Consider the following 14502-nt stretch of genomic DNA (forward strand, 5'->3'; position numbering starts at 1 on the left):
TTTGATTGGCAGTCTTTCCATTGTTAATGAGGTTGAGTATCATTTCATATATTTCCAGGCCATTTGTATTTTTTTGTGAACTGCTTTTTTATATTCTCTGTCCATATTTCTATTGGGATGTTTGATTATTTTAAGTATGGATTTTTAAAGAGCTTTTATACATTAAGGATATATTTACTGTGAATATTTTTCCTAGTTGTCTTTTAATTTTATTTATGATGATTGCAAATATTTAAAAAAATTTCTGTAGTCAGATTATTTGTGTTTTTCTTTATGGTTTCTGGCATTTTGTCAATATTTTTATAATTTTTGAGTAGAATTATAAAAATATTGTTTTGAGTTTTCTTCTGTTTTTATTTGTTTGAATTTTTACCCACCTGGACTTTATATATCTCTAATCTATAACATATTTTTATTCAAGCAAATAAGAATTATGATGTGACTATTTCAAATTAGGAAGGTTATGAAAGTTGTTGAAAGACATTTTAAAATGTATGTACATTTCAGACTGCCTCTTCCAAAGTAAAGCTCTTCAAAAAAATTTTTTTTAACAGATATTGTCGGCAAGTGCTTTGTGAAACTGTTCGGGCTGCCAGGCTGACCCCAGTTTCTGCTCGGCTTCAAGATGTTGAAGGAAAGGTTGACAAATTTATTATTCCTAGAGAGGTAGGGAACATTTGGTATGCTTAACTCATTCGCTTACTCTTTTCAACTCTTTTAGTGTGCATTTTTAAATTTTATTGTTTAAAGTGTCCAATAAATGCTACCTATTATTAAATCAAAGACATAATTGTTTTAAATGGGAAAGTACTATATGCTTATTTTAAAGTTCAAACAATATAAAAGAAAGGCTCCTTTCCCCATGAGTACTACTGTTAATAGTTTAGTGTGTATTTTTGTAGGTCTTTTTCTGTGTATGTATATTACTCTGTGTGTCTGTATGTATACACATACATGTGTATGTCTTTTAAAACTGAATTTATACGTGAAAAGTTTCTCTTCATGTATTGTTCTTTAATTTTCTTCTTTTATTGAGTGCATGATGGCTATGAATACAACTGGCACTTAAAACAGATTCAACTCATTATTTTAATGATGCATAATATTCCACTGTATGACTGTACCGTGATTTATTGAAGTAGTCCCCACTGATGGAAATTTAGATTGACATTAATTTTTTTCTTATTACAAATTATATGCTTGTACAGGTATTGGGTAGAGCCTTGGAGATGGAGTTTTTTTGGGTCAAAGTGCATATGTATGTTAAATTTAAATTGCCCTCTAAAAGGCAATTTATATTTTTAGCAACAATGTATGAGAATGCTTTTTTCTCCATATCCTTACCACCTCTAGATTTATGAACCTTTTGCAGATATTTTGCAAATCTTATATGAAAAATTCTCTCATTATTTTAATTTGCTTTTCCTTGATCGTTGTAGAGATTGAGCAGCTTTTCATACATATATTAACAGTTTGTATTTCTTCTTTTGTGAATTATCTGCTTGGAACTCACTCTTTTTCTAGTGAGCTTATGTCTTTTTGTATATTATATGTACTAACGCTTCCAGTTTTATGGCAAATATTTTCTTCCAGTTTATTTTTATCTTTCACTGATGCTTATAGTGTATTTTGTTTTGTTTTTACTGGATGCAGGTTTTAAATTTTTATTTAGTTAAATCTGTTACTCCTTTATGGCTTCCAGACTTCGTGACATGCTTAGGGGAGGCCTTCCCCACCCTAAGGTCACCAGAGTAATGGCCTGTCTTTTCTTCTATTATTTTATATTTTTATTTTGTATTCGTTATCTATAATATAAGAGCATTTAGGATGAGTTGGCTTTCTGGGAGTCATGTTGTCTCTTTCGGCCTTGATTAACTAGAGTAACTTTTTTTTCACAGACCCTTGTCCTTTATGCCCTTGGGGTGGTACTTCAGGATCCCCGTACTTGGCCGTCACCACACAAGTATGAAATATCTGTCATTGTGTTTGTGATGATTGATTCTTATGTATTTGCATGTTTTGCATCCTTTTCCAAGTTTTGAGGAGAAAATTCAATATGTGACAATGTTACAACAAAAGAAAGCCATTGCCTTCCTTTTGTCTTCTGCTCACTACTTTTCTTCATGAATAGGCCGTCTGCTGTTCTTTGTGTCCCCTGTTACCACTTCTGTCCTAAGCTCTGTCTCGTTACCTGATCTCTACAGTTGTCCTTTAATTTCAATGGTATTTTGGGATTCTTTTGTTGGTAAGTAGGTATTGCTTATGTAATTTCTGTGTTTTCCTGCTGTTGGTCTCAATTACTAAGCTTTTAGTCGAATTCAGAAAATAGATGTTGTGTGTGTATGTGTTGTGTGTGAGAATGGCAAGGGAGGGGAAAGATGAAGAACAAAGCTACTACTGTTTGCCTCCTACATAGGCATCTAGTGAAATCTTCCTTAAAGAAATGGGTTAAGATTTACTGCCTCGGAAGAAGGTTATGTATTGAGTTGATTAGGGTAAGACAGCTGTGGGAAGTGCAGGGGGCAAGGCTGGCATGGTTGAACTATTAGGAAACCTACTTCTGGAGTATAAGGTTGGGGCTTATTGAGTGTTCCTGTCAATTTAGTTTTTAATATTATAATGATATTAAAGAAAGTCTGTTAATAAATGAAATAGATATACGTTGGTGGAAAAATGTGTACTTAGAATTATAAAAACCTAAAATTTCAAATTTTAAAATCTTTAAAAAAATTCTCATGTGGGAAAATGCCAAGTTTTTGATAAAATGTAAGGGTAATATGAAAAATATAAGCACTTTGCTGGAACTTTTGACACTATTTCTATCCTCAAAACACTCAGAGAATCTAGGTTATAAATTGAAGATACTGAAAAGAATATATGCTAAAAATGTGGAAATAATTTTTAGGACTCAAATGTAATCAAATTTAGGAAATGTTAGTAATAATGTTGTATGCCAAGGAAAAGCTTTCTGAACTTGGGCACCTCCTTACCCATTCCTTGTGAAACATCCAGAGATTCATTTTTGTCAGCACCTTGAGATGATCCTTGAGAGAGAGTTCACAGGAACAAAAATGTACATAGGTCTGAGATAGACCCTGTAAAGACAGTTGATTAATTGCAGCTTAAATACAGTTGTCACACAGAGATGAAGAGATTGACTTTTTCCACTACACTTAATGCCCTTGAGGTCAAGGTAGGATGTTGCATATCTTTTTTTAATTTATTTTTTTGAGGAAGATTAGCCCTGAGCTAACATCCACCTCCAATCCTCCTTTTTGCTGAGGAAGGTTGGCCCTAAGTTAACATCTGTGCCCATCTTCCTCTACTTTATATGTGGGATGCTGTCAGCATGGCTTGATAAGCGGTGCATAGGTCCACACCCAGGATCCAAAGCAGCAAACCCTGGGCCACCAAAGCACCAGAACTTAACTGCTGCCACTGGCCGGCCTTGGGATGTTTCGTATCTTTTTATGGCTGAATAGTATTTTGTTGTCTGGATGTACCAGAATTGGTTCAACTTTTCACTCACTGAAGGACATTTGGGTTGTTTTTAGTGTTTTGCTATTATGAGTGAAGCTGCTGTGAATATTTGGGTGCAGGTTTTTGTGTGAACGTAGGGTTTCATTTCTTTGGGATAAATGCCCAAGAGTGCGATTTCTGAGTCATATGGTTAGTGCCTGTTTAATTTTGCAAGAAACTGCCAGGCTATTTTTCTGAGATCCTCACCAGCAGTATTTGAGAGATTGAGCGTCTCTGCAGCCTCAGTAGCATTAACTATAATCACTATTTTTAATTTTAGTTCTAATAGGTATGTGGTGATATTTCATTGTGGTGGTCATAAGTTTTCTTTTTGAGTGAGTAACTGACATTAACTTATTCTCCCCCTAGAAAAATGTCTAGATACGATTTATTTACAAAAACAAATGTATTTGCATTATTACTGTTAACAGATTAGCAGTGTTTCAGAGCACGAAACCCAGGGTCAAGTTCTATGATTTAAACGGGTGATAATATAAAAATTACTCTATACCAGATGGTGAAATATTATCAACTTTAAAAACCAGATTAAAATAATATTCTCAACAGAAAAGGATGAAGGCAAACGTCAAAAACCTCAATATGGACTGGGACCAAGATGGTGACGTAGCAGGCTGCTGAATTTCCCTCCTCCCACGGACACACTGAATCTTTAGCTACACGTGGAACATTTCCCTCTGAGAGAAATCTAGAAACTGGCTGAGTGACTCCTACACATTGGACAAATGAGGAAATATATTGAAAGGGTAGGAAAGGCTGAGAATCTTGACATAAACCCCACCCCCAGCACAGTGCCATGCAATTGGGAGGGAACCCCCTACTCCCAGCTTCTCCCTGAGGACCAGAGGGTTAGGACTGCACATTTATTGCCCCAGCTTTGAGGACTCACACCTGAGTGATGGGCTTCCAAAACACTTAGCTCTGAAAGCCATGGGGCTTGCGTTCATGAGTCCTACAGCATTGTAGCAAACAAAGAAGCAGCTCTTAATGGGAGCATTGTGGGAGCGTGAGTGCTCCCTGTGGCTTTTCTACAGTGGCTCAGTGCAGAAAAACACCCAACTCCCAGTCTTTCCCTGGAAGGAGGTTGACTGCATACTTTATGAGCTGCTGCCTGAGGGTCCAGCCTCTAATTAGCGCTCAATCTAGTTACTGGCTGTGATGCCCCTGGAGCTGGGGGAACCAGTGGGCACGTCCCCCATCTCCTCCCTTGACTCCAACAATAAAATCAAGTTGTCAGCTTGATTTTGACATCTCCCTTGTGCACACATGTAGTGCCCCAACTTTTATGGCTGCCATCTGAGGGATGTGTCCCAAATCACCTAGCTCTGATAGCCAGAGGGTCTTGCATTCATAAGTTCCACAGAACTAGAGCAAACAAAGAAGCTATTGTTAACGAGCAAGCAGGTACTTCCTGTGGCTAGCCCCCAAAGTTCAGTACAGAGGGAGCAGGCAGAAATGCCCATCTTCTAGTCTTTCTCTGGAAGGGGTTTGACTGCATACCTCACAAGCTGCTGGCTGAGGGTCTGGCATCTAATTACCACACACCAGGTGCTGGCTGTGATTTTCCCTGGAGCCTGAAATAGCTGGTGGACACTTCTCCTACCTTCTCCTTCCAACTTGCGCCGTTAATAAAGCCAACTTGCCTATACCTCTCAGGAAGGAGCTTGTCCATACATCTAGCAGTTCAGTTTTTATGGCTACCACTGAGGGATGGGCCCCCTCCCCTAGCTGTGACAGCCCGCAGGACTTGCATTTATGAGCCCACAAGACTATATAGCAAACAAAGAAACAGTTTTGAAATGAGTGCAGGAGCACCCCCTGTGGCTGTACACCTGGGCTCCGCACAGAGGGAACAGACGAGAACACTTGTCTCCCAGTTTGTCCTTGGAAGGAATTTAACTACATACTTTCTCAGCTTCTGCCTTGATAGTCCGTCTTCTAATCAACCTGCCTCTAAGTGCTGACTGTGGTCCTCTCCCTTTGGACAGCAACACATCTTGGCATACCTTCAACTACTGGAAGCCTCTGTGAACAAAGACAGCAGCTTGGACAATCACAAAGGTTTGAGAGGCAACCAGGAGCCTGGGCTAGGCTAATTAATAAGATTCATCTACACAAGACTGCTCTCAAGACTAGAAGAGGTGACTGTTGTATCTAATATGAAGAAACCAACACAAGGAGTCACAAAAAATTAAGAAATGAGGGAATATGTTCCAAACAATAAAGCAAGGTAACTCTCCAGAAACTGATAGTAATGAAATGGAGATAAGTGATTTACCCAATGGAAAATTCAACGTAACAATCATAAAGATGCTCACAGAGGTCAAGAGTGCAGTGTATGAACAAAGTGAGAATTTCAATAAAGGGATAGAAAATATAAAAAAGTACCAAACAGAAATCACAGAGCTGAAGGATACATTAACTGAACTGAAGAATTCAGTAGAGAGGTTCAAAGCAGACTAGATGAAGCAGAAGAAAGGATCAGTAAACTTGAAGACAGGGCAGTGGAGTTCATCCAATCAGAGGAGCAAAAAGAAAAAAATGAAAAAGAGTGAAGATAACTTAAGGGACTAAGGGGCACCATGATGCAGACCAATATACACATTACGCTTGTCTGAGAAGGAGAAGAGAGAGAGAAAGGGGTAGAGAAAGCTTACTCAAAGAAATAATGGCTGAAAACTTCCCTACCTGGGAGAAGAAACAGACATGCAGATTCAAGAAGCCTGAAGAGTACCAAAAAAGGTGAATTAGAGAGACCCACACCGAGACACATTATAATTAGGTTGTCAGAAGTTAAAGACAAAGAGAGAATCTTAAAAGCAACAAGAGAAAAGCAACATGTTATATACCAGGGAACCCCCATGACACAATCAGCAGATTTTTCAGGGTAAACTTTGCAGGCCAGAAGGGAGTGGGATGATATATTCAAAGGGCTGAAACAAAAAAAATTGCCATGCAAAAATACTCTACTTGGCAGAATTGTCCTTTAGAACTGAAGGAGAGAGAGAATTTTCTAGACAAAGAAAAGCTGAAATGTTAAAGGGAGTTCTTCAAGCTGAAACAAAAGGATGCTACTTAGTAACATGAAAACATATGAAAGCATAAAGTTCATTGGTAAAGGTAAATATATAGTTAACATGAATAATATTGTAGTGGTCATGGGTAAATCACTTTTAACTGTAGTATAAAGGTTAAAAGACAAAACTATTAAAAATAACTAAAACTATAATAATTTATTAATAGTACACAATATAAAAAGATATAAAATGTGACGTCAGAAACATAGAATATCAGGAGAGAATATGAGAACGTAGAGCTTTTGTATGTGTTTGAACTTAAATTATCAGCTTTAAATAAACAGTTATAACTATAATATGTTTTATGTAATCCTCCTGGTAACCACAAAGGAAAAATCTATAGTAAATAACACAAAATATAAAGAGGAAGGAATCACAGCGTCTCACTACATAAGATCATGAAATCACAGAAGAAGAGAGCAAAAGAGGAAGAAAGGAATAAAGGAACTATACATTGCTAGAAACAAAATGGCATTAGTACATCCATACCTATCAATAATTTCTTTAAGTGTATATGGACTAAATTCTCTAATCAAAGACACAGAGGGGCTGAATGGATAGTATAACAAGACCTTACTATATGCTGTCTCCAAGAGACTTCAGCTATAAGGACACACACAGGCTGAGAGTGAAGGGATGGAAAAAGCCGTTCCACACAAATGGAAACCAGAATAAAGTAGGGGTAGGTATACTTACATGAGACAAAATAGATGTCAAGCCAAAAGCTGTAATGATATAAAGAAGATCCTTAGTGACAGTGATAGTGATAAAGATAGTGATAAAGAGGTCAGTTCATCAAGAGGATATAACACTTGTACATATTTATGCACCTAACATTGGAATGCCTAAATTAATAGAGCATATATTAATAGATCTGAAGGGAGAAATAGATAACAATACAGTAATAGTAAGGGGTTTCGATACCCCGCTTTCGACAATGGGTAGAGCATCCAGACAGAAAGTCAATAAGGGAACATTGTATTTTAACCACACGTTAGATCAGATGGAACTAACAGACACAGGCAGAACATCCTGTCCAGCAGCAGCACAATACACATTCTTCTCACGGGTACATGGAACGTTCTACAGGATGTGTCATGTTAGGCCACAGAACAAGTCTTAATAACTTTAAGAAGATTGAAATAATATCAACTATCTTTCTGACCACAAGGAGGAAAAAAAACCGAGGAAGAATCTCACTGAACAAACAGCTGTAGGTATCATGTATATTTCCAGAGAATTGTATTTAATATTTTTATATATTTGCTCACAGTGGTTTGTTCCATTCAAACTGGATACCTATCGCAAAATGCTGTAGCTTATAATGAACTCTTAAATATTTTGTTGATGTCTTCATAGACCTTATTTTCTTAGACAATGTATAAATAGATAATTACTACTATTAAGAGTGTGTCAAGTTTGTAAACCTAACTTTTAAAATGCCAAATTCTTTTTTTGATTACATGTTTAAAAATCTTGGGGAAAAAATTGTTTTTTTTTATTGAGTAAAAAAAAAAATCCAGTATGAAATGGGAAGTCAATTACAAGAAGAAAACTGGAGGGGCCGGCCCGGTGGTGCAGTCGTTAAGTGTGCACGTTCCGCTTCGGCAGCCTGGGGTTCGCTGGTTCGGATCCTGGCTGCGGACATGGCACTGCTTAGCACGCTGTGCTGTGGCAGGCGTCCCACATATAAAGTAGAGGAAGATGGGCATGGATGTTAACTCAGGGCCAGTCTTCCTCAGTGAAAAGAGGAGGATTGGCAGCAGTTAGCTCAGGGCTAGTCGTCTTCTTCTTCAAAAAAGGAAAACTGGAAAATTCACAGATATTGGGAGATTAAACAACTTGCTAGTGAAGAACCAGTGGGTCCAAGAAGAAATCAAAAGAGAAATCAAAAAATATCTCAAGACAAGTGAAAATGAGAGCACAACATACCAAAACTTACAAGATGTAGCAAAAGCAGTTCTTGCAAAAGCAATGAATTAGAAAAGGAAGAACAGAGCCAAAAAGTCAGTAAAAGGAAGACAATGACAAAGATCAGAGTGGAAATAAATGAAATAGAGACTAGAAAGACAATAGAATAGATCAGTGAAACTAAGAACTGGTTTTTTGAAAAGATAAGCAAAATTGACAAACCTTTAGCTAGACTAAGAAAAAAAATAATGAAGGCTCAAAGTTATAAAATGAAAAAAGAAACATTATAACTGATAACATATAAATACTAAGGATCATAAAAAATTACTATGAAAAATTATTAGCCAACAAATTATATAACCTAGAAATGGATAAATTACTAGAAACAAAACCTACCAAGATTGAATCATGAAGAGATAGAAAATCTCAACAGACCAGTTACTAGTAAGGAGATCAAATCAGTAATCAGAAACGTCCCAACAAAGGAAAATTCGAGACCAGATAGCTTCCCTGGTGAATTCTACCAAACATTTACAGCAGAATTAATACCAATCCTTCTTAAACTTCTTAAACTTCCAAAAATAGAAGAGGAGAGAACATTTCCAAACTCATTTATGAGGCCAGCATTACCCTATACTAAAGCCAGACAAGGATACTACAAGAAAATAAAACTACAGGCCAATATCCCTAATGAACATAGATGCAAAAATCCTCAACAAAATATTGACAAACCAAATTCAATGGTACATTAAAAGGATCATACACCAGGATCTGGTGGAATTTACTCCTGGGATAAATCCTAGGATGGTTCAACATATGCAAATCAATAAATGTGATATACCACATCAACAAAAGGAAGAATAAAAGTCCTATGATCATCTCAGTAAGTGCAGAAAAAGTGTTTGACAAAATTAAACATCCTTTCATGCTAAATATAGAAGGAACATGCCTCAGCATAATAAAGGCCATATATGACAAGCATACAGCTAACATCATACTCAATGGTGAAATGCTGAAAGCTTTTCCTTTAGCATCAGGAACAGGACAGATATCCGGTCTCACCACTCTCATTCAACATAGTATTGGCTGTCTTAGCCAGAGCAGTTAGGCAAGAAAAAGAAATAAAAGGCATCTAAATCAGAAAGGAAGAAGTAAAATTGTCTCTATTTGCAGATGACATGTATTACATATAGAACCCTAAAGATTCCACCAAAACCTGTTGGTACTAATAAATGAATTCAGTAAAGTTGCATGATACAGAATCAATAATACAAAAATCAGTTGCATTTCTATACACTAACAACAAAGTATCAGGAAAATTAACACAACCATCCTGTTTACAATAGCATCAAAAAGAATAAAATACTTAGGAATAACTACAGCCAAGGAGGTGAAAGATCTCTACACTGAAAACTATACAATATTGATGAAAATATTAAACGTGACTTATGTAAATGGAAATATAATCTATGTTCATGGATTAGAAGAGTTAATATTGTTAAAATGTTCTTCCTGGCCAAAGCGATTTACAGGTTCAATACAATCCTTATCAAGATCTCAGTATCACTTTTCACAGAAATAATCCTTAAATCCATATGCAATCACAAAAGACGCAGAATAGCAAAGCAGTCTTGAGAAAGAAGAACAAAGGTGGAAGCATCACACTTCCTGATTTCAAACTATATTACAAAGCTAGAATAATCAAAACAGTATGGTACTGGCATAGAAACACACAAATAGATCAGAGACACATAGACACATAGAATGAAGAGCTGAGAGATAAATCCATGCATATGTGGTCAGTTAATTTTCAACAAAGGAGGCAAGAATATGCAATGGGGAAGGATAGTCTCTTCCATAAATGGTGCTCGGAAAACTGGATATTCACATGGGAAAGAGTGAAGCTGGACCTCTATCTTACATACCATGTACAAAAATCAACTCAAAATGGAATAAGATGTGAATGTAAGACCTGAAACCCTAAAGCTCCTAGAAGAAAACCTATGGGGTAAGATCCTTCATAGAGGTCTTGCAATGATTTTTTGGATTTGACATCAAAAGCAAAGGCAACAAGAGTCAAAATAAACAAGTGGGACTACGTCAAACTAAAAAGCTTCTGTGCAGCAAAGGAAACTGTCCGCAAAATGAAAAGGCAACCTATGGAATGGGAGAAAATGTGTGCAAACCACCAACCTGATACAAGGTTAATACCCAAAATATATAAGGAACTCAGATAACTCAATATAGCAAAAAAGAAATAACCCAATTAAAAAATGAGCAAAGGACATTTTTCCAAAGAAGATAGACAAATGGCCAACAGGTAGATGAAAAGGTGCTCAACATCACTGATCAGAGAAATGCAGTTCAAAACTGCAGTGAGAGATCACCTCACACCTGTTAGGATGTCTGTTATCAAGAAAGACGAAGAGATAACAAGAGCTGGTAAGGATGTGGGTAAAAGGGAACCCTCATACACTGTTGGTGTGAATGTAAATGGTACAGCCACTGTGGAAAATAGTATAGAGGTTCCTCAAAAACTTAGAAATAGAACTAGTGTATGATCCATCAATGCCACTTCTGAGTGTATATATATATCCAAAGGAAACGAAATCATTGTCTCAAAGAGACTTCTGTACTCCCATGTTTATTGCAGTATTATTTACAAGTATGGAAACAACCTAAGTGTCTGTCAGCAGATGAATGGATAAAGAAGACATGTATATATATATGATGGAATATTATTCATCCCCTAAAAAGAAGGAAATCCTGCCATTTGCACAACACAAATGAACCTGGAGGGCATTATGCTAAGTGAAATGAGCCTGCCAGAGAAAGACAAATGTTGCAGGGTATCATTTATATGTGTAACATTAAAAAAAAAAAATCAAACACAGCAACAGAGTAGAATCGTCATTGTCAGGTGCTGGGAGGGTCGGTGGTGGGGGAAACGGGGCTGTAAAAGGGTACAAACTTTCACTTATAAGGTGGATAAGGTTTGAGGATCTAATGTATAACGTGGTGACTATGGTTGGTAATACTATATTGTATAATAGAAATTTGCTGAGAGAGTAGAAATTAAGTGTTCTCACCAAAAAAATGGTAACTATGTAATGTGATGGATGTGTTAACTTGAGGGTGGAAATCCTTTCATAAGGTGTATGTATATCAAATCATCATATTGTACATTTTAAATATGTTAGTTTTATTTGTCAGTTATACTTAAAGAAAGCTGAAAAATAAAAAGAAAGAAAAAAATGCCTCAATATTTGAGATTAAATGATCTGTCTTTTATTTTGGTTTTTATTTTATTTTTAACCCTTAAAATTGTAAGGTATTTTATAAAAATTGGAAAAATCAATTTTGACTCTCTTTTAATGTGAAAATACAAGATATCTTCAAGAGTCTCAATTTTCAAGATAGTTTATGAAAGGAAAAGGTGATTACATTTGATAACATTTTTCTATGGACTCTTTATATAAATATAGTATATTCCAAAAGTTGAAAGGTAGTTTACACTTTTTTTAAAGAAAATGAAAGCAGAATTCTTCCTTTTTTTTTTCCTTCATGATAGAGTTTAGATCTTTTAAAAACATTTGTTTTTGAGAGGAATTTTTATGCTCCATGGTGAGTGGGTTGTTTTGTGTAAAATATCCGTTTCCACAGTGACTTTTTACAGTGTGGAACTCTGCACAATAAAAAACCCTTCTTAGCCTCTTCGTTACCCTGGCTCGTTAATAAGTCTGGGTGTAATGTAATTGATGAATATAATTTTGAGTCTAGTATCTTCAATTTTAAGAAACAAATTTTAATTGAAGAGACAATGTAAAATGCCTCACATTGGTCAGATGACCTCATGTAACAGATATTTTGAACACTTAAATTTAAGTATTCATTATGTGATTTTATATGATTTATCCTTATATCTCACAAAAAGATGTAAAACTGTGTTATGGTTTCATTCCTTGCTGATTCCAGAGAAATGTATTTTGCATAAATTGTTTAGAAATAATAAAATAAGCAGAAAGAGACGATATGTTCAGTAATTTGGGAACATAATAATAGAATGAAAATAGGTGAAATTCGAATATAATGTGACAGCAGTTTCTGTTGTCAGTAGTTTTTAAAGTTTATTATATGCCTGTGTTCCTATAGTGGAAATATGTAAAATGCCAGTGGAGCTCTGTTGTGATTGGCCCCAAATCTTCTTTTTAGGTTTGATCCAGAGCGGTTTGATGATGAATCGGTCGTGAAAACTTTCTCCTTGCTTGGATTCTCAGGCACACAGGAGTGCCCGGAGTTGAGGTGAGATGATGGGGAAAGAGAAGTGAAAGGAAAGATGCCAGACTTTGGACTTACAATTTTGATGATCACTGTTGATGAGAATGAGCCATCCATATAATTAAAGTATAATTGCTAATCTTTAGTAACCAGTCAACTTTCTTCCTCACTAGGTGTGCGTATATGGTGACCACAGTACTTCTGAGTGTATTGGTGAGGAGACTGCACCTGCTTTCTGTGGAGGGCCAAGTTATTGAAACTAAGTATGAACTGGTAACGTCCTCCAAGGAAGAAGCTTGGATCACTGTCTCAAAGAGATGTTAAAATCTTATGTGCTTAGCTTTGTTGAAGAACATGACCATTTAGAAAATCTGTGTTTACTCCTTTTATAAACCAAGTATCATTGTGTAATATGAACACCTGTTAGTACTTAATTATGTAAATTTGGATTTTTGTATATTAGATTTTCTTAATGTGTGATATACATTTATACTTATTACATCAATATAGTGATTATTTTAATGGGACACTTTCTACTTTTAGTTTTTGTTTTATCACTTTCTATGCCTTTGTCTTTGTATTCTTTTTCTTAGTTTGATTTCTAAAATTAATATTCTTGAAGAGAGAAGTTATTTTGCAGAATTTGGTGAATCACGTTTTCAGAATATTCATAAAAGAGAAACATAGTTCTAACTCCTTTACCTATTTCCAATAAATCACCTTAAAGGGAAACAAAAGGACTTCCCATAATTTTGTTTCTTGGATTAATATTTTAATTTTTCTCACTGTAAATTACTTTGTTTAGTCATTGTTATTAGATTTGAGTACTTTATTGGGTAACCTGCCTTGTGTTTGCTATTTTTATGCCTTTCCAGACAATAGTGTTCATTTCATGGCTTATACAAGACTCATCATTTTGAACAGCTCTGAATCATTTGGAAAATAATACAGTTGTTTTTTAATGTGTTTTGAAGTACCCCTCCTAAGTGACAAACTAAGATTGAGGCTTGTCGGTCCTGTTTGCTGGAAATCTTAGCAGCACTATATTACTCTACTAATGATCATTTGTGGAGGAAACAGAATTCCTAAATGTATTATTTATTATTGTCATATACTAAACATAATGAACTTATTAAAAAAATGAGAGCGCCCTAATCAAAAACCAAAACCAAATTAAAAAAACAAAAAGAAAACAAAGATGGGTGAAAATATTTGCAAAATATATGACAGAAAGGGATAATATCCATATTATATTTAAAGAACTCCTGCAAATTGGTAAAAAAACATACAGTAGATAAATGGACAAAAGACATGAGTAAACAGCCTTTACAGGAGAAAATAGCTAATAAACTTAGAAAAAGGTGAATCTTGCTAGTAAGCAAAGAAATACTGGGGCTATTTCAAAAATATTTTAAATATCTTTCAAGATTTACACTTGAGTACTGATAAGGTTTATATTTAATACTCTTTTTATTGATAGCATTGTAGCTTAGTCCACCTTTTTCAGTTACGCTCTTGTTGAAGAATTGTGTTTTTAAAGACACTTGAAGGAAGTGTGCCAAGTGCAGCTACAGAGACGAGGAAGGAGAATGACGCATGTTTTGCAAGTGGGCTTATTTCTGACGCTGCTGAATTTCACCTGTCATTTTAGTTTTGTGAATGTACCCTAGTTATTAATTGAGTTAATTTATGCTGTTTG

At 35.5% G+C, this 14502-nt stretch overlaps 1 protein-coding gene across 7 annotated transcripts in view; it reads left to right on the forward strand.

The window, feature by feature from the left end:
* The window catches only part of CYP20A1 (cytochrome P450 family 20 subfamily A member 1), a 55342-nt gene extending 41317 nt beyond the window's left edge, over window positions 1–14025 (forward strand). For 6 of the 7 annotated variants that reach the window (XM_014827727.3, XM_070508418.1, XM_070508419.1 and 3 more), the window contains 4 exons: window positions 555–666; window positions 1899–1963; window positions 12738–12827; window positions 12977–14025. In XM_014827727.3, the coding sequence (XP_014683213.2) occupies window positions 555–666; window positions 1899–1963; window positions 12738–12827; window positions 12977–13127 (418 nt within the window). In that variant the 3' untranslated portion in view covers window positions 13128–14025. The remainder of the gene's footprint in view (window positions 1–554; window positions 667–1898; window positions 1964–12737; window positions 12828–12976) is intronic. The other variant, XR_011502987.1, reaches the window with a different exon arrangement.
* Window positions 14026–14502: the final 477 nt, after the last annotated feature.

The sequence above is a fragment of the Equus asinus genome, chromosome 4, assembly GCF_041296235.1.
Source record: "Equus asinus isolate D_3611 breed Donkey chromosome 4, EquAss-T2T_v2, whole genome shotgun sequence".
NCBI lineage: Eukaryota > Metazoa > Chordata > Mammalia > Perissodactyla > Equidae > Equus > Equus asinus.